This window comes from Mus caroli, unplaced genomic scaffold (assembly GCF_978045245.1).
Source record: "Mus caroli unplaced genomic scaffold, Mus_caroli_1 scaffold_12, whole genome shotgun sequence".
NCBI classification, from domain to species: Eukaryota; Metazoa; Chordata; class Mammalia; order Rodentia; family Muridae; genus Mus; species Mus caroli.
Window position 1 is genome coordinate 51143603 of NW_028227267.1, and position 19830 is coordinate 51163432.

Consider the following 19830-nt stretch of genomic DNA (forward strand, 5'->3'; position numbering starts at 1 on the left):
CAGCCTGGCAGCCTGCCCTGTAGGAATGTTAATTAGCATTCACGATTTAATTAATTCAGTAGCTAATTAATGATTGGGGACTGGAGGTGGGGAGCCAGGATGCTGGGGGGTGTGTGGGGGGTGCGAGCTGAAGGTGGCAGAGAGAAGTAGCCGAGGCTGCAGAAGGCATCGCAGATGGCAGTGTGGTGGTTGGCACGGTGCCCACTGCCATGGATGCAAGCACACTTGCACGCACGCACACGTACACACACAAAACCGGAAAGGGTGATCGAGGAATAAAATCAAAAGCGGGACGAGAAGGATGCAGGGGCCCTAGGAACCAGGGTTGAGGGGCTGGGGTGGGGACCAGGGCTGGGGGGCTGGGGGGCTGGGGGTGGGGAGGACTCTAGATCTATTTGAATCTACTCCGGAAGTGGAAGAGTACGGAAAAAAAAAAAAGAAAGAAAGAAAGAAACAACCAGAGGCGCAGAAAGAAGAAAGCTCTCCCGGTACCCCACCCCACCCCCGCCCCACCCCAGCCACCCCTCCTCCCTGGCATGGGATTCATGGGCACCAGCTGAGGACAGGGTCCCCTCCCTCTGCCTGCCACATAAATATTGGCACCGAGGACCCAGACTCTGAAGAACAGGGCATTCCAAAGAAAATAGTTTTCATTTTAAGTTGCCTTTTAATGTATATATATATATATATGTGTGTGTTTGTGTGTATGTGTGTATATATACATACATATATTGTATATATATATATATATTTATATATATAAATATATAAATATATATATATATATATATATATATATATATATACAATTTAAATTGCACCTGTTTTGGCATGAGGGTGAAGGCGAGTGAAAGAAGGTGACCGAGCCAGAAGGAGAGAGCACAGATGACTTGGTGATGGTATGGTATGGTGAGTTGTGGGGAGGAAGATGGGGGGTGGTACAGAGGTTGGGATGGGTGGAATGAGGACTCTGTCTTCCTCTTTTCATTTCACTATGGATGAAGGAGAAAGAGAGAAAAAGAGAAAGAGAAAGAGAGAAAGGGGGTGGGGAGAGAAGCGAGACAGATGGCAGAGTGGAGAGGCGGCAGCCAGTGCCGGCACTGCCCAGCTTGGGCGGACCCAGCTTCCCCCGCCTGCCAGCTCTCCAAATGCCACCCTTCCCCCATCTTCCCCTCTCCCCATCCCCCCAGCTTGGCACTGATCTCAGGGAGAGAGAGGGAGGGAGGCTGGGCAAAGAGCATCTGTTCCCTCCATTCTCCTAGCTCCATCGGCTGCCAACCTAAGGCCATCGCCTGCCTCCATCACCCCTTCGCCTGCCTGCCTACCACCCAATCCCAAATGGGTGCTGGATCAGGTGCCGAATCTGGCTGCCTCCTCGGGTACCAGTCACTGCGTTGCTGTGTGTCTGCCACCGCTGCCTGGCACTCATGGGGCCGTGTGTGTATGTGTGTGTGTGCGCGCATGTACATGTACGCATACGCATGTGTTGTATGTGAGCCTCCTGGGCATGGGTGGGGGTTGGCATTGTGGTTGCCACTGTAGCATCCAACTAGAAGGACAGAAGGATGGAGTGGAAGAAAGAGGGGAGAGGCGCGGGGCCTCGGAGGGGAGAAGAGGGTGCACGAGTTGCTTCATGCTGTCTGGTTGCAGGCATTGGCACTGCAGCTGCCACCCTTGTGCCCATGGAGATGGGAGGGGACAAGTGGAGGGGGCAGCGACAGGAGTCCTTGTGCTCTGGGGGGAAGATGCGGCACACAAGAGCTGTTGGCATCACAACTGTAGGCTTGTGCCAGGTCTGGGGTTACAGGAACTAAGGGGACAAGGAGGTAGAGAGGAAGGAAGGACGGGCTGCTGATGCCGCTGCCCCCCTAGGGCTCTGAGAAGTGTGTGGAGAAGGAAGGAGTTACCTCTGCTCCTGTCTGAGAGTGGAGAGAGTAGATGGGGATGTGCCAGGAAAAACTGGAAGGGGTTGGAGGAGGGACTGTGCCACTACTACCCAGGGAGGACTCATCTGGGCTGGCCGTGGGGCCTTTTGTGAGAGAACACTGAAGAAGACAACAGGGAAAGTGGTGCTGCCCATGGAGCCTGGCATGGCTGTGGCGTTGTGTGGATTGGGAAGGGTGACAGTGACCCTCTCAATGTGGTTGAGAAGGCTGTCCTTCCTGCCAGGAGGTAGGTAGTGAAGATGAAGGGTGTTTCATTTGGGAGAATAGACGTTTTTTTTTTCCTGCCAGGTCCTCCTTCTCATCCCTTCTTAGGCATGGAGAGATGAAGGACAGATGGAGAGATGAAGGACAGATGGAGTACCGCACAAGGATACAATGGAGGGAGTAGGCCATGGCTAAGACCCCCAAGGATGAAGAATGGAGAGCCCTGACTGTCCTCCTGGCCTCCAGTCATTTCCCCACTGAAGATGGCCGTACCCTCTAACCTGGTCTGTATGTCCCCAGCATTGCAGGTGTTGGGGGAGGGAAGGGGCTGCGTGTGAAACTGAGCTGCGAAACGGGAAGGGTCCCCTTTTGTGGATCCTGTTTGTACTGTCCACTCTTACAAGTGTGGCTGATTTTTTTCTCCCTGGTGCCTCCCTCTCCTCCCCCCGCCTTTCTTTTGCCTCCCCCCTTTCATCATCACCATCTGGGTCCTCCTGCTTGGCACCCAACCAAGTAGATGCCGCCACACTTGGCAGTGTTGTGCTGGCATGTGACCAGTGACTCAGATTCTGGCACTGCGGCAAACCCAAAGCCTGGAAAGTTGCTCATGATACCGCTTGGTGGCAATGAGGGAGAGGGGTCATGGGCACATGCGCTGGGTGGAGCTCCGTGTTGGAAAGTGGCACATGAGGCTGCCCTTCACAGAGGGACTAAAGCCAGTATTCACTAGAACATCTCCCCTCTGCTCTTCTCCAAACTGGACCCTCAACTCCTCCCTTGACTAATTCCAATAAGAGGGTTGAGCTGGCACTACACTGTTTGAGCAGCCATGCAAAAGCCATCTAGAGTAAGGAGGGAAAAGGACGCCATTCACAGCCACAGTGGGCGTGTACTTCTCTGTGCAGTTAGGGCAGAAAGACATCAGTGTGTGAAAAAGGCCTGGGGAAAGGCTTGGCAGTTATGCTGCCCTTCGGGCTTTGCTGGTAGGGAGTGGGCTGGGCCTTACATATGTATTTCCTGCTCTCTCCTGGTTGAGATGAATTGGTTCCTTGTCCTTTTGTTTAAAATGGTCCTAGAAGGATAAGAGGCACTCTAGAAGTAGAGAGAAGTGTGGTGATGATGGTGGTGGCGGGAAGACAAAGGCACCTGGGACTTCTACAAAGACGCTAAGAGTTTATGTTTAGAGATTTCTCAATGGCACCCCAAATAGGACTGGATTAATTTCTGTCTTTGAAATCTACTCTTGGAAGGGAGGACCATGGCCCAACAATGGCAGTGGGAGAGAAGATGACTCTGTAAAGGACACTCTCCGTTATCTGTGATGACATACACCAGCCCCCCGAACAATTTAACCTCAAGCTGCCCTCTGCAAGACTTCGGTAGCACTGGACTTCCCTCATTCCTGGTAGGCAGAGGTTGTTAGCCATCAGTCTGGAAGATCTGAAGGAAAATTTGGCTTTGGGTAAAGTCAAAGGGGATGGCTCTCAGAGATAAGGCCAGTTCATGAGAAGTAAGCAGGGCTTTGCTACCTGCGCTGGGCAGAGCTGCCCTGGGCTGGGGGAGTTCTGACATCAGCATCTCTGGAGGCGGATGGCAACTTCAGAAGAAGCACAGTTTCCCCAGGAGAAAAGAAAACAGGAGGTCTTCAGTCAGCATGGTAAGTGGATAGTGTTTAAGAATTGTTTTCTGTTAGATAAAAGCCACTATAAACACACGATACCATCAGATTCTAGTAGGTTGGAAGCTTAAAAGTGTGTCAAGGTCATGAAGATGCTACATCTGAGGAGGAAAGAAACCCAAAACATGTGGTTTGGGTATAGCTTAGTGGCAGAGCACTTGCCTAGCATGTGTGAAGTCTTGGGTTCAAACCTCAGCTCTAAAGAGACAAAAAGGTCCAAAGTGATGCTAGAAGCTGTGTGGGAGTGTCTGCTGTAGCAGAGTCCTAGGGACTAGAGAGCTGGGACAGGTCACAGAGAGATACTGGGGACTGAGCTTGTTAGGACAATAGCTGTCAGTCAATAGCATAGATCATTTCAGGGGGAGTTTCTGATTCACTTGGTGTATAGTGTGGTTCAGAAATGTATATTTAATTAATTACTATTTGTGGTACTAGGAATAGATCCTAGGACTTGTGCATGACAGGCAAACACTCTGAGTTATGTCCCCTTTTTGCTGTTATTTTGAGATGGGGTCTTGCTATGTTCAAGGCTGGCCTTGAGCTGACTCTAGCCCGGACTATCTTGAATGTGTGAATCTCTTGTCTCTAGAAATTGGAATTATGGGTTTGTACCACTAGATGTATCTTAGGATACATTATAAACACTCGGGAAGTCATGATACAGGTGGGCAAACTTTGGGACAGCCTGTTCTATAGTATGGTATTGATCTTGTAGGACAGTCAGTCTCATCGGAATTTTCCTTCTCTTTGTATCTCTGTTGTTTCTTGACCACCTTCATGTCACAGTGATGATATATATGTTGTGAGATAAATGCGTGCGTGTGTTAAGTGAGGTCAGTTGGTAAAAGGCGTGGGGCCGTGAGGTCCAGCTAGGCACATGTAATTGCTAGAACGGTGACTGTAATGGACAGTAGTTGTCACAGAGGCCCTTCCCTGATAGCATCTTCAGAGTCCCACTTCCTTCTCCCCCTAGTTCCAATTGTTGGCTGCCATGTGTTTCTGAAACCTTCCTGTGGAGACCCATGAGTTTAAAAGTGTTGCTCACTTGATGTCCTCCATGTCTCTGCGAGATCAACATGGATTTTGTGGTGACAGAGAGATAGATCTTATTCATCTGTCTTTTTGGAGAACTGGGTTGTGAAGCAAGAGTCATCAGTGTGCAGGGCAGGGCCCATGGCAGGATTGGCAAACACCCCAGAATCTGTAGATAGATTCGCTGCTGAGGTTTGAGTTGTTTGGTGGGATATGTCCAGTATTCTTCAAGGTCAGTGGAGAAGATATTGTGCAGGGTTTGCCATTATGAGAAAAGGACTATGGAATTATAGATGTGGGGCAACATCTGTGAGCCTCTGCTGACCACTCATATCTGTATGTTAGCCATGGGGTTGACAAGACTGTATGTATGGCTGGATAAGGCTGTATTGCTGCCTCCACTCTCCCCACTCTTGGACAGGTTCATCTTCTTTCTGTCCTACTTACAATCACCCAGGCTGAGTGTCTACTAACTTCTAGCCAGACACCTGTCTGTCACTGGGGAATTGCAGGCAACCCATCTCACACTGGCAGGGAATAAAGCTATCAACTGCGTTTTGGTTTGGTGTTTTGATTAGGGAATTAGCTGGGTCCTTCTGTATCAAGGAAGGTCACAGGGTGGTCACACAATTGAGCTCTAATTTTGTCACTCGATGTTATGCTTTTGGGAAGTATAATGTCTTTACTTGGGTTTAGTGGCACAGGCTTGTAACCTCAGTTGCTCAGGAGGCTGAGGCAGGAAGATCTTAAGCTTAAGAGCTGTTTGCACTACAGAGCAAGTTCAGACCCTGTCTCAAAGAATGAATTGAGCTGGGCAGTGGTGGCAAAAGCCTTTAATCCTAGCACTTGGTGAGGCAGAAGCAGGCGGTCTACAGTTTGAGGCCAGCCTGGTCTGTTGGCTACTTCCAGGATAGACAAGGCTACACTGAGAAATCCTGTCTTGAAAAACAAACAAACAAAAATCATGCCTGTAATTTCAGCAATCAGAACATGGAGGCCAGAAGACCTAGAGTTCAAGATCATCCTGTGTTATACAGACCGAGTCTGGCTTAGTCTACGTGATTTTATACATCAGAGGTGGTAGTGTGTGGAACTGAAGCTGTGGTTTTGTGGCAGAGCTCTTGCTTAGTGTCTATGGGACCCTGGATTTGATTGCTAGTTCCATAAGAGTTGTAGACTCTCCAAAGAGGATCATAATCCTGGTGTTGTTTTTTTCTCCTTCAAACTTGGCAGACGTTGGCCCAGCTTTCCCTAAATGTCCTCTTTCAGTGTTTCTTTATTTCATCCTTTCGTATTGTATCTACACTTTGCTCCTGGCTCCACTGTCCTTATTTGGTAGTAACTGCTGCTGTAGCACTCTCTTTTGGCTTCTCTTCCTAATTCAGTCTCCTAGAACTGGTGACCTTATAGCTTTACAGGTTTCTGATTGGTTTCTGATATGTGTTCTTTACCTTCCCAATACCAGGCCTTCCTGTAGAGTCCCGGCATGGCCCACCCAGCTTCAGGGTGATATAACTTCCTTCTCTTCTTTAGAGGACAATCATTTATGGCCTTTCCCCTACAAGTTGATAATGTTCAACACTGACAGTAGTCCCATTTTCCTGAGACTTGCTGTATTTGAGCTTTCTCTGGCTCCATTCACATGAGGAAAATTAGCATAGGTGAGGTGTTTGCAGGCAAGTGCCCTTCTGCTAACCTACAACCTCAGTTCCTAGAAAATATGGCTTCTTAAGGGTGTGAAGGCTGTTATCTTAGGACACGTTCTTGTGCAAGTGTAAGCCTGTGTGTGTGTATACATTCATCTACCTAAAGACATCTTGGGTGGGGTCTGTTTCTTTTCAGGATGAACTTGTTTTGTTGGTGGGGTGTTAGGTGTTATACACAGAACTGTGCTTCTGTTCATATGTTTATTATTATTATTATTATTTATTATATTATAGACAGTCTCACTATATAGACCTGGTTGGCCTGGAAGTTGTAGGCTGGCCTTGAGCTCATAGAGATCTGTCTGCTTCTACTTCCTGTGTGCTGGGACTAAAGGTGTCCTCTACCATGCCAGGCCTTATGTTTTGTTTGTTTTTAAACAGGGATGAATGACTAGCTGAGCAATTGTCTTGAAATAGGAGGGTGATAAGAACTTGACCTATTCTGACACGAAGGAACAGAAAGAATGAAGCATCTTGGGCTATTATGCCTAGAACCTTTGGCTTTCTTGCTTCTATGTGTTTCTGTAAATTCAGCCAAGGGCTAGAGTTTTGGGGCAAGGACCAGTTTGTTCAATGATCCTGCTGCATATCTTATCTGGCTACGAAGGCTTCAGATTGTTCTCCCGTTCTTCCTGGTTGAAGGCTGAGTACCTTTCAATCCTCTTACAAGGTTTAGAGCAAGGACAGGCAATACCATCCACACCTCCTGCCTCCCGGTGGGCGATGTGGAGTAAGGAGAGATCTGTATTGGGGGGCTTCTTTAGGATGAAGGCTAGAAATCTGAAGCCATGATGGACCCGCCTTATGAGAGCCTAGTTCCAGCTCACTTCACAGACAGCCAGGAGCACTTGTAGGTACCATTGTGCTTGCTTTCCATCTGTGATTCCATAAGATCCCGCTGATGTGCTGGTTGCCTCTAGCGTCCTTCAGACACCAGGTCCCCTCGTGCACACTGCTTGCTGTCTGAGGGATTAGCACGGCTCAGTGAGGCCTAAGAGACTTTGGACTGGTGTGCGCTGACCTGTCAGCAGCTCTGGAGCTTCTGGGAAAGTGTAGTTGCTCGGTTTCTGTCTTGCTGAAACTTAATCCAACTTAGACAGACTAAAATGCATAACACAACACTTCTAATTATCCCAAGGCAGATGTTTACCAAGGTTTTCTTTTAAAGTTCCTTTTCTTTTCTTTGTCTTTCTTTCTTTCTTTTATACATAAGTCACATTCCCAAAAAGCAGAGTGAAAAAGAAACCCAAAACAAAACAAAACCCCAAACCAACCCTTTTCCTTATACACATGCTGCTAAGAAAATAGTTTTATACATAGAATTTCAACAAGTGAGACAAAAGGATGTGGGTCTGTGTAGCTGTGAGAGGTGCCAGAGAGGCAGGGACCAGACCATGGCGGCTCACACTTTTTCCATTGTCGACATCTGTTAACTGGCATTTTTGGTATCAACAGAACTGGTTTCATCCTACCCTCAGTTGGCTGGAGTGAGGAGTTTCTTAATTTTCGAAGTGAAAGTCGCAGGAGTTTAAGATTCAGAATGTGTGGGAACTAAGGAAGAAAGCCGACCCTTCCCCCATCTCCCTTCTGCACATAAGCATTGCTCTTAGTGTTGACGCGAGGCCAGGGAACTCTGCAAAAGCTAAGTTTTAGGGCAGACTGATGGGTATTAAGTGGGTAACTAACTTAGGAAGCCTGGAGGAACTCTTCGGGGTTATGGGGAAAGATGAAATATCTGGAAGGTATAGGAAATTTGGAGGGCTTTTCTTTGCTAAAATAAAACATCTATTACATCTATCCTGGGCCGCTCCAGCTAGATTTGGGGATTGCCAGAATTATCCACTGGCACTGAGATGGGCATTGGGGGGACTTCCTCTAGGACACTGCTCTCCTGTTGCATCCTCAGGAGACTTTCCTGTGCTTCAGACATTCCTTCCTATCCATCTCACTAGACCCTTATGCCCTCCTAACAGACTGGAACTGGCCTTGGGCAACACTTCCAGGAGACACTAATTAGTGGAGGGGCTGGGCTGAGCCGGAGGTGATGAGGGCAATGGTAGAAGTCTAGAAGGAGGAAACGTAGATGGGGAACAGGGGACCCTGCAAAGGGAAAAGAGGTTCCAGACAATCAGAAATATGCCAGGAGCCCTGGGGAGGAAGAGCGTCAATGGGAAGAAAATGGGGCAGGCAAATGGGATTTCAGAAACTAGCAGTGGCGCTAAGTCTTCCTGGGACTCCGTGGACACGAGGCTTTCTGACAGCTGAGAAGGGGGATTCTCACCTGTCCAGATACACCTTACCTTAGGGGACAGAGATCATCTGTACCTTACTAGTCCTGTCTGAGACCTGACACAGCACGGAAGGCTGCGTTGCCTCCGCTCCTGCAGCTCCCCGGTACCCAATAAGGAGGCATCAGAACTCAGATGGCCAGAAACTCTCAAACAGGGAAGTGAGGGAACAAACAGTAAAACAAAGCGAAAACAAAACAAAAAGAACACTTGTTTGATGAGAGTTTTCTTTTTTTTCTCTCTCTCTATGTATATTCAAAGTTTATGTTTTTCTTTACTTCATTCCTCTGGTCTCTCCATCTCTCTTTTTGTGTCTGTGCACACTCTCTCTTGCTCTTGTTTATTTGGTGTGTTTCTTTTTTTTTTTTTTTTAAGAACTTTGGATTTGCCATTGGTGGGCAACGCTGATCCCCGGAGGCTGGACTGCCCTTGGCAAGGTTAGGGCGAGGGGCAGGCCCATGGCTGCTGAGAGGGCCTCTGTGTTTAAAGCCTTTGAGAAAAAAAAGTTACTGCAGTTTCCAGGGGAGGGGTGTGGGTTGGTAGAGGGCTTTCTGGCAGCCGCTTCCCAGGAGTCCAGGCTGCTAGGGGTCCCACCAGGTAAGGAGAGGGCAGGAGGGAGGGGAGCTGGGAGGGCGAGCAGGGGTGCTTCTCCCCACCCCCCAGCCTCCGGTTTGGTTAGTTTTATGGGCTTCTTGCCCACCCCAGGCTCCAACCATAGGAACCAACTGGGTTTTTGGAGTTTGTGAGCGGTCTGTGCTCTGGACAAGGGACAGGAAGAAGGGGGTGGCAAAGTTGATTTTCCACCCCCCCCCTTTTTTGCCTTGGGTTTTCTTTTCTTTTCTTTCTTTTGGTGTTTTCTCAGTCAATATAGTAATATGGAAAAGGTATGTGTTTACAAGGGAAGGAAGAGGGCTGGGAATTCAATGGGGAAAATGAGGGAACAAAGCAGACATGTATGCCAGAGTCGGGGTGTATCTGCAAGGGCTGAGAATGAGGGTCAGAGTGTTTGTGGGGCGGGGAGGAGGCAGGACTCTGCTGGAGGTGGGGTGTGTGAAGCCCACAGAAGGTGGGAATTGACAGACTCCCATGAGGTGGGCAGAGCTGAAGGTTGGGGTGAGGGAACCCTGAGGCCCTCTCTTGTCCCCATCTTGGTTTATCTGTTTATAAAGCTAGAAGTGTAGAGGTAGTAGTAGTTTTTGGGTTGGGGTCCGTGTGAGGTAATCTTGCTTCCTCTTTGGCAAAAGCCACAGCAGCCGGGACAGCAGTGGCGCTGTTGGTAACGGTGATGGGAGGGCCTCCTGGGGGCGGGGCTGCCTTGCGCCTGTGAGCTGAGGAGCGCAGATGGGAGGCTAGGGCTTCACGCCCACTCAGCAGCACCTCGCAGGCCAGGCAGTGGTAGGTGCAGATAGGCACCCGCAATGGGGCGGGCATGGAGCCCCCAGAGCCCCGCCCAAAGAAGCAGAAGGATCTCTGGTGGGCAGTAGCTGGGGCCTCGCCGTCAAATGCCATCTTGCACTGGCGGCACAAGTAGCGGTGAGTCACATCCACGGTGGAGATGCCAGTGCTGCCTGTCAGCAGCTCATCAGCCTCACTACTTTCCCCTTCCCCCGGGGCCGGCAGCTCGGGGGGCTTTGGAGGGGCTGTGGCTGTAGGCTCGGGGGCTTGGGGTGGTTGCTGGAGGAGGGCATTGGGGAGCAGCCCAATAAGGGTCTGAGGTATCACCGGGTTCATGGGAAATAGCCCCTTCTTCATGCCGTAAAGCTGTTGGAAGTACGCCCCCTGTAACTGAGGACCAAAGACAGCTGGTGGTGCTGCCCCGCCTGCAGGGGGCAATGGGAAGGGCAGGAATTGGCCCCCCAACAGGGCTGGGACAGTGGCTTTCAATGCTTTCAGGTTCTTGAGGGCATCAGTGGAGGAGTTGGGAAGGGTTGCAACTGGCTTTCGCTCACCAGAGACTTTGTCTCCTGAGGGCTCAGTAGCTGGGCCAGGGGTAGGGTCAGTAGAACTGTTGGTTTGGTTAGATACAGGTCTCTGAGGTAAGGGGCGGCCTGGACCAGCAGTCTGGACCACTGTGGTAGCAGGCAGGACCGAAGTGGCAAGGCCAAGAAGGCCTGAGGAGGCTGCAGGGCCTAGGAAGATGAAAGCCATAATGAAGGGTTAATGGTGTCCAGCCTCACAGACCTTTCTGCTCCAGACTACACGTACTGCATTCTCAGCCTCCCCCCACCCAGCGGCCATACTCTCCAATCTCCTTTTTTCCTAGAGCCCGCTACAAGGATAACAGCTTGAGGAGAGCCATGAAGGGCTTGCAACTAGAGGAGATGCTCTCTCAAGCCCAGCTCCTTCCAGCCTCCCCAACTCACCTGAATTGAAAGAAGCTATGCTTCCAAGTGGTGGCTGGGCCAGAGTTGGGCCAGGCAAGAGGACTGGAGCCAGGCGAGGCAAGGTTGGGGAAGCTCCCAAGGGCACGGAGGAGGCAGGTGTGGTGGCAGGTGGACCTTTGGGGGCCAGTGGGGTCTCGGGTGCGGGAGCTAAGTCATAGCATTTGCTTTCGCTCTTCAGCTGGGCTCGGACTGCCTCCTTGAGCTTGGCAAGGTGCTGCCGAGAGAAGAGGTGGCCTCTGCAGGAGACGTAGAAGTCATACTTAACGTCACAGTAGGGACAGTCGGTGCGCTGGGCTGCCGAGGTGCCCTCACTGCTGCCCCCACTCCCTGGTGGTGCTGTTCCCTGCAGTTTGGCTTTTTTTTCCTTGGCACGGGCATTCTGGAACCAGACCTGAATGACTCTCTTGGGCAGTCCAATTTCCTCCCCGAGGACCTCACACTCCTGCATAGTAGGGGTGCGGTAGGCTTCATAGCAGGCTTTCATGATCTTCAGCTGAAGGCTGCTCATTTGGGTCCGATATCTACGCTGCCCCATGCTATCTGGAACTCCGGTCCCACCGCCTGGTCCCCCACTGGTCCCCCCGGCCCCAGGGGATTCTGGTTCAGCCAGGCTGGAAGCAGATGAATCACTTAGGTCTCCTGCCGATGGACTGCAAGCCTCGCTTTCTGGAGACGCTTTAGATGGTTCCTCTGGACCCTCATCCTCACTGAGTGCTGGGGGCGGGATGGGTGGAGGGGGCTCTGGTGTTGGTGCAGCGGCCTCTTTCCCAGGTGGTAGGAATGGCAGAGGCCCAACAGCAGGGGTGACTGTGGGGTAGGGAAAGGCAGGTGCATCTCTCTTTGGGGCTTCCTTCCCCGTTTCGTCTTCAATCTTGCTCAACAGGAGGTTGAATTTGGGGAAGGGAGCTGGGGAGGGCGGTACAGTGGGCTTGACTGCTGGACCGGCAACTCCCCCAGGAGTGCTTCGAAACTGACCTTTCCTCTCCCGGGCTCTGGTATTCTGGAACCAGACCTGTACTACTCGTTTTTTGAGCCCCACTTCCTCAGAGATACAGTCGAGCATCTTCCGTGTGGGGTTGGAGTCCTGCATGTACCAGCGGTACAGGATCTCCAGCTGCTCAGGCAGGATGGTAGTGCGCAGGCGTTTGTCTTTGGGGGGTTCACCCTCTCCTCCGCCCCCTGCTTCACTGCCTGTGGGAGACAGACTGCCATCATCGTGCTTCCGCTTGAGGGGTGTCCCGGTCACTGATGAGGTGCCCGATACTACAGGGTTCCTCTCCCCAAACACCAGCAAGGGCAGATCTAGGAGCTGGGACGGCGGCGGGGCGCTGGGCTGCACAGATGGTAGCAAATGGAGTCGGTGGTGAGTGGTCAGGAGGTCCTGGCTGGGGAAAGAAGCGGCACACTGGTCACAGGCATAGACCGGAGGTGAGGGCGGTGCCTTCCCTTCAGACTCTTTGCTTTCTGGCCTTGTTGGCTCTGTTTGGCTCAAGTCTTCCCCATCCGCATGTTCTGGTGATGGGCCGCCAGGTCTTGCTGCTGCAGGTTCCAGGTTCCGTTCCTCCGCCTCCTCTTCCTCCACCTCTTCCTCCTCTTCCCCCCTCTCTGCCTCCTCCTCCTCCTCCTCAGGAGGCTGGTCATCATAGCACTTCTTGAGATGCTTAACTAACTCAAAAACACAGGCGAAGGTGGCGTGGCAGCGCCTGCAGCCAGAGGCCCCTCCAGAGGCTCCTCCGGCTGTCACAGGCCCACCCTCACAGGCATTTTTACGGGCTTTCTGGCGGGCATTCTGGAACCACACTACCACCACGCGGCTAGCCAGACCCAAGAGGCTTGCCAGGCGCTCCACCTCCCCATCCTTGGGATAGGCACTGGTCTCAAAGAAAGACTGCAGAGCCTGGGTCTGGAACTCTGTAAACTTGGTTCTAGAGAACCGGCGGCCCACAGGTACTGCGGGAGGAAGACTCCCTCTAGAACCTTCTTCTTCCTCGGAGGGCCAGGGTCCTCCTCCTGCCAGGCTCCGCTCTTCAGAAGTGTGGATCCCCCCTACTTCAGGTTCTGGGACCACGAAAGGTGGGCCTAGCTGGGGAGGTGACTCCAGGGACCCGTCTGGAGGTTTGGGAGGCTCTACTGGGGGTGGGTATAGGCTATCATAGCTCTTTCGAAACTGAGCGGCGTAACGGCTCAGAGCCTCAAAGGGCAGAAAGCGGCGGTGAACATGCTCCTCATGAGTCTTGAGGATGAGCATGTTGGAGAAGAGTTTCCCACAGGCCCCACAGGCCAGCTTGTCTCCGCCCCCCAGAGACTCTGGAGGCGGAGGAGTTGGGGGAGGGGGCACTGCCTGCTTCCCTTCGTTGTACTGAATCACTAACTCAAAGCCAAAATTTTCTAGAAGGGCTTTGGCGGCTGTGCGGGCAGCTTCATTGGGTGATGTGTGGGTTGGTGAAGACGGCCCCGCTTCAGTCCCCTCTTCAGCCATGAGGGGCCGTTCCCATTCCTGCTCGGCCAGCTCAGCCTTGGGGGGTGCAGGGAGAGGAGGCGGGTTGGCAGCGGGCAGGGACAGCATGGGCGTAGGGCTAGCCAATGCCAGCTTGGGCCCCACCTTGAGGTCATGGAGGTAGAAGGGAAGAAGCAGCTGTTGTTGCTGGAGCTTGAGTAGTGATTCTGGAACCAGGGGGAACGGGGGCAGGACTGGTGGGGTGAAGAGAGGGGCTGAGAATCGGTGTAGGTCCAAAGGAGGGGGTGGTGGGGACAGGAAAGGCAGTCCAGACATGAAGCCACCAGGGTCAGGGCCTTTCTTCTCAGTGCCCGCCTCGCCCTCAGTCTCGCCTTCCTTGAACTCTTCTTGGCCCCGCTCTGCTCCTTCCGCCCTGGCGTCCGTCTTGGCCCCCCTCGAGCGAGTCTGGTGCAGAACTGATCGCATGTGAATCTCCAGCGTGGAGCTCTGGTTGTAGGACACACGGCAGACTGTGCACTTAAAGGGCTTGTCTGATGCAGTGGCAGTGGGCGGTGGGATGCCCGCCTCGCCTCGGACAGGGCCCGATGGGTCAATGGCGGCCTTCTTCATCTTATGAAGGTGGGAGACGGAGTTATAATGAACCAATAGGATGTTCTTCTGGGTGAAGGACTCCTTACACACAGTGCACTTATAGGGCCGAGCAGGGTCAAGAAACTTGTCCAGGGCAAAGTTTGTGGTCTTCCGATAGGTTAGAGGGTGGCGGGAGTCAGCTGGGGTTGGTTCTGCAGAGCGGGGCTCCCCCATGGCTCCCTCTTCCTCTTCAGACATGGTGGGTAAAGGAGCCAATTCTTCAACCTGGGCATCAAGCCGAGGGGCTGGAGATGGGGCTGGAGAAGGCGGCTGATCAGGGCTTTCTGAGGGCTCCCTGGGGCCCTCGACTGGCGCCAGGGGAGGCTCGAGAGGAGGATCTGGGCTGGCTTCTGGGGCCAGGTTAGAGCTTTCTACAGGAGACAGAGAGAGAGAGAGAGAGAGAGGGAGGGAGGGAGGGAGGGAGGGAGGGAGAGAGAGAGAGAGAGAGAGAGAGAGAGAGAGAGAGAGAGAGAGAGAGAACTATTCATGCTGAGCTCCAACCATTCATTATCCAAAGCTACTGACTTAGTGTCAGCCATCTTCAGGCTCCCTTGATCCCCTTTTCTGCCACCTTGGGAGGTATGCTGTACCCTTCCTTACCTGCTACCTGGTCTCTGTTGGGAGTGGGCTCTGCTCCAGGAGCTGGGTGGTCTAGGCCATCCTCCACAGGGTTTAATGTGGGTCCAGGCAGCATTTTGGTTGGGAAGGTCATCTCTACAGTTGTGGCCTATAATGCAGAAAACATCCCCGTGGCTTCATCACTACCTGCCGCCTCCTAGTGCTAGCCCCGACCCATTTACTGTGCGCCCACAGCTGTGCCAAGCTCTCTGGATCCAGCTTCCTGCCTAGACAAACCTCCCAGTGAACTGATGCTTTTCTTTAGGTGGGGGGCTGGGTAGCAAGCTGCCCACTGTCCCGTACCTCCTGCCTCAGGCTAAAAGTATCTTACCCCAAGGCTACGTGGTTCTGCTATTAACAACTCTTTTTAGGGTTAATGGAAGTGAGGGAACTGTATAGTCATCTCGTCCAGTAGTAAAGGGAACGAGGCAAGCTTGGTGCCGAGATTTTAAAAACACCGATTTTAAAGTCAACTTCAATTCTCTAGAATATTATTTCCTTCACATCCCCCACCCCCCACCCCAGCCCCTGGCCTGGAGTTCTCTTCCTCTCCCTCTCGTCCTGCATTGCTCTGACGGGACTTTCAGACCATGTTTCCCCAGCCTATACTCACCACAAGCAGCAGCTTCTCGACGCACTCGGGCACCACGTTGTGAAGGTGGCTGAGGTGGAAGCGCAGGGCAGGCCGGCCCACCAGCTGCTCCTGGCAGAGTGGGCACCTGTACTTGGGCTGCACGGCATGCTGGGAGAGTGTATGGACCCTCACCTGGTCACACTCTGGGCTCAGGAAGCTACAGTAGGGACAGCAGAAGACCTGGGGAATACATAGGGATGGAGAAGGAGTCAGGGGAGAGGTGGGGGACCCACTATCTCACTGTTTATAGGCTTCAATGCCACACTGCTCCCATATCCAGAGTTAGGAGACGAAGTCAGACAGGAAGGCACCTTAACGTTACCACTTGGCCCCCAACCAGCCTTCGAGGCTGGCAACTCCCTTGGGCTAGGACAAAGGCCTACCCTAAGTTGCTACTTGGACTTCCTTCTTTGTCAGTGTCCCCCACCCCATCCCTTCACCCTGGTTATTGCCTCCCTTTTGGTGTGCCTTTCCCTGTGTCTGATACCCTAGTCAATTTTCCAGCTTTCTAGATGGCCCTCTGCCAGCCTCCACCCCAAATCTAGCTTTCTTATCCACACCCCACTGCCTGCCTTCTCTGTGGAATACCTGCTTTCTTCTGTGCCTTCTCTGGGTCAAGGTCCCTTGTCCTGCCTGTGTTGCTCCTTCAGGTCCCTCAGCGCCACCTCCAGGAGGTCCTGCTTGTCTGGCCCTGACGCTGACTCATGCCTTTCAGGCTCAATGCTCTCTTCCCTCACTACTTCTTGTCCTGGTCTCACCTATAGACCAGGCTGGCCTTGAACTCAAGAGGGAATAGGTCTCTGTGTCTGCCTCCTGAGTGCTGGGATTAAAGGTGTGCTGAAGAAAGTGAGCGCCATCCCACTTACTACTTCTTAATATAAGCAAATGCCACACCTCAAATGGCCCAGGTTAACTCTGGCCTGTCCCTTAGCACATTATGGCTTAGACTTCCAGGTAGGCAGGAGGCAGAAGAAGCCTGCGATCACATGACTGGGCTGATAGTGGGCATTTTCCCTGCTGCCTCAGACCAAGCTTCTCTCTCTAGCTTGCTCCTCTTCTGTTGCTCTGCACTTTCCCAGGCCTGCATATCAGAGCAAGGGATCCAGGCCTTCACCACAGTGCACCTAACTTTCAGAACAGACAGCTGTCAGAGAGACTGTGGGGAACTGGAGTTGGAGAAAGAGAAACTGAGGGCAGAGATCTCTCTGCATGCCGCAGTGGAGTCTGGGAAGACCAGAGATGTGGGGTCGCCTCAGAAGCAACCCTTCAGAGACTATAAGGCTAAGCTGCTCCTGAGTCTCCTCAAGTTCAAGTCCTGGGGTTCAGAGGCCTGTGGGACTTGTCAGCGAGTCACTTGTTCGGTGCCTCTACTCTAAAGAAGGGGCACCAGGACAGTGCTCTCCTCTGAGGAAGGTGCAGCCTCCTAGCGAGGGTCCCAGGAAGCTGCTCTTGACTTTGCCTTGTTCCTCTCCTTCCTCCTCTCTTCCCTCCCTCCTTTCCTGGCACCGACCACCAGTCTTTCCTACCCTTAATATGATTTCTCTCAACTTTTCCTCAAGTCCCTGCCATCCCTTCTTTTCACCCCTGTGTTGAAGTCGCTCTCTCCCATACGTGCTGAATATATAGACCTGGCCTTGCATGGCCTTTCTCCTGTGATATTCTGAACTAAATCAGCCACATGTACGACAAAAGCCCTAAGAGCAGTGGTTCTCAACCTTCTAATGCTGTGACCCTTTAATACTGCTGTGACCTCCTGTCATGGAGGAGGTCCCACAACTGTAGAGTTATTTTTGTTGTTACTTCATAGCTGTAATGTTGCTACTGTTAAGCATTGTGACATAAATACCCGTGTTTTCTGATAGTTTTAGGCAACCCCCGTGAAAGGGTTGTTCAGCCCCCAAAGGGGTCGTGACCTGCAGGCTGAGAACTACTGCTTTGGAGTAAGAGATTTCAGTAAAGTCAGCCCCCCACCTTCATCATCCCAGTCACCCCAATTCTGACCGTGATCTGGTTGGCACTGTCTCTGGGAGGGCCACTTCTGTCCTCTGTCACTTCAGAAGCTGCAGAGGAGAGGAAGGAGGTTACGGACTCCTTAGCCCTCTCCCCTTCCTGCATAGCCTCGCTGCTAGCAGAGAGCTTTCAGGGTAGGAAGTGGGCTTCAGCGGATGCAGAATGGGCCAGAAACTCAGCATCCAGGTGAGGCTGGGCAGGGATCACTGCTGGTCGAGCCAGGGGCTGGGGTTTCAAAGAGGACAGAGATGCCTGGCCAGATGCAACCTGTTCTCCCTTCCCCCTCCCTTGGCCAGTTTTGTTCCTTCTGGGAGGGAGGCCTTTTGGGGTGCTTGGGTTTCCGAAAGGCCCCATCAGCATGCCAGTATGCACGGTGAGTCGGGTAGTGGGAAACAGGTCAGAGGAGCCGCTTACCCCGTTGTTCCGTCTTGTTCTGGGCATCTTTCTCAGAGGTGGGTGGTTGAGCTAAGGGGGTGTCAGAAGCCTTCCCTGTGTGGGATGGGGAGAGAGAGAGAGAGTCAGCGTAACCATGGTGAAACATGGGAGGAGGAGGGAGGGAAGAGGAAGCAGGATAAGCAGCCAGGTGGTGGAGGAATGGATGAGTGAACCCCCCCGGGAGGTGGAAAAGGATGGGAAGCCACCAGAAGAAACAGAGGGTCAAAGTGCAAAGTCCCAATACTGGGACCGTAGGACAAGCCTAGCGCCCCATCCTTAGGAACAAGCCTCATAATAGGACCGGTCTAAGCGTGGCTTCCTGGCCTGACTGACCCTGGGAAAGGGAGGCCCCACAAGTGGAGTGGGAGGGGCACGGTAAACACTGAATGAAGTGGCTGCTGTGGTGGACAGAGGCGATGGGCAAGGAGATTACCACTCAAGTAAGAATTGACAGATGTGTAGGAATTTATTTTCGGTGGCAGCCTAATTAAAGTGTTAAAAGTTCCTTAACTCCATTCAGCCTTGCGCCAGGATCGTTAGCTATTGATCTGGGCCCCTCCAGCACTTAACTCCAGCCAGCGTATTGGCAATTCAATTAGCACCAGTCAATGCTGCCTGTTCCTGGTTCCTGCTGCCCTGCCCTTGCCCTCGCCCACCGCTGGCCTCTCTAAAGTCCAGATGCCCATGTCCACCTCTGATGGGCCCTTCCAGGCTCTTCTCCTGCACCCTCTGGTGCCTGACTGGCTGTTTCCAGTCTCTGCTGGTATAACCTCTGCTGCCTAAGGGGCGGGGGTGGGGGGTGGGGGTGGGGCGGTGGGTCTATAAGCCCAGCCTTGGGGCTGAAGACCTCCTAGGAGACAGTAAGAGGCTGGGAAACTTGTTGGGGCCTCTTCCCATCCCTGTTGCCTTTGTACCGTGCCCGCTGAGCCCATTGCCTTCCAACAAGTCTGGCCTAGCATGAATTGTTTTCTTTTTGCCTGTCACCCCGCACAGCCAATAGAGCTGGGACACTAGCTACTATTCAGAGCCACCAGGTGATGCCTCCTGTCCTTTACTCAGCAAGATCTCTGCTATTCTATTCACTCTCTCCCATCTTCCAGTCGTCTCCTGCCCGCCTCCTCATTCTCCTGCGCCTTCCTCCTTGCTGTTGTGATGGCTCCCTCGCGGCGCCCGCCCGTTTCTGCCTCCTAGGTTACTTTGCTGTTAGCCCCGTGCATCTGCTGCCTCCCATCCAGCCCTTACTCTCCCATTTCCTCTTTCTCACCAGGAGTTTGAAGCCGCCCATGGCTGAAGCTCAGAATACTCTGGAGAGCTGAGAGTCCTTCTTCAGCGGCCGGGCCGTTCTGCAGCAGCTGCAGCCGCCTCTGGGCCTGGGCGTCGCGGTGGGCAGGCGTGCGTAGGTGTTGCAGCAAGGCTAGGCGGGAGGGCGTGTCCCAGGCGCACAACAGGCAGTGGTAAAGCCCCGGCTCCGGCCCTGCCTCTGCTCCCTCCATTTCCAGCAGAAACTAGAAGCATGGAAGAGGCCAGCTCAGATGTAGAAGGCACAACTCCAGACCTCTGGGGACTGTTCCTCCTCGATTAGACTCTTTCATGCCTGGGTGGCCTCCCTCCACCCTGCTATGGCTTCCCATCCGCTTCTCCTCTCCATTTCCTTCTTTCTCCCATCAGTCCTGGGTCCCCCAGTGTGTGGCCGGGAGCTGCTTCTGTCCTGGATACCATGATGGCTGGACTGAGATGGCCTCCTCCCTATAGCATGTGTGCTAGAACAGCTAAATCAAGTCTGTTTCTCCTCCTCGGGGCCCACTGC

At 52.7% G+C, this 19830-nt stretch overlaps 1 protein-coding gene and 1 long non-coding RNA gene across 6 annotated transcripts in view; one reads left to right on the top strand and one right to left on the bottom strand.

The window, feature by feature from the left end:
• The first annotated feature begins 384 nt into the window (after positions 1 to 384).
• LOC147001879 (uncharacterized) lies at positions 385 to 19545 on the top strand. 3 transcript variants are annotated; one of them, XR_015044652.1, is made up of 7 exons: positions 385 to 488; positions 844 to 909; positions 1263 to 1379; positions 2235 to 2434; positions 3401 to 3807; positions 19291 to 19415; positions 19523 to 19545. It is a non-coding gene; the product is annotated as an uncharacterized LOC147001879 (long non-coding RNA). The 3 variants fall into 3 exon arrangements; XR_015044653.1 differs by having other exon boundaries at positions 1263 to 1354; XR_015044651.1 differs by lacking the exon at positions 1263 to 1379 and having other exon boundaries at positions 396 to 488; positions 837 to 909.
• The window catches only part of Zfhx2 (zinc finger homeobox 2), a 31269-nt gene continuing 20059 nt past the window's right edge, over positions 8621 to 19830 (bottom strand). For all 3 annotated transcript variants that reach the window (XM_029468864.2, XM_021181743.3, XM_085828645.1), the window contains exons 4-10: positions 19288 to 19528; positions 18003 to 18077; positions 17580 to 17638; positions 15558 to 15758; positions 14927 to 15053; positions 11218 to 14697; positions 8621 to 10983 (exon numbers count right to left, since the gene is read on the bottom strand). In XM_029468864.2, the coding sequence (XP_029324724.1) occupies positions 10016 to 10983; positions 11218 to 14697; positions 14927 to 15053; positions 15558 to 15758; positions 17580 to 17638; positions 18003 to 18077; positions 19288 to 19528 (5151 nt within the window). In that variant the 3' untranslated portion in view covers positions 8621 to 10015. The remainder of the gene's footprint in view (positions 10984 to 11217; positions 14698 to 14926; positions 15054 to 15557; positions 15759 to 17579; positions 17639 to 18002; positions 18078 to 19287; positions 19529 to 19830) is intronic.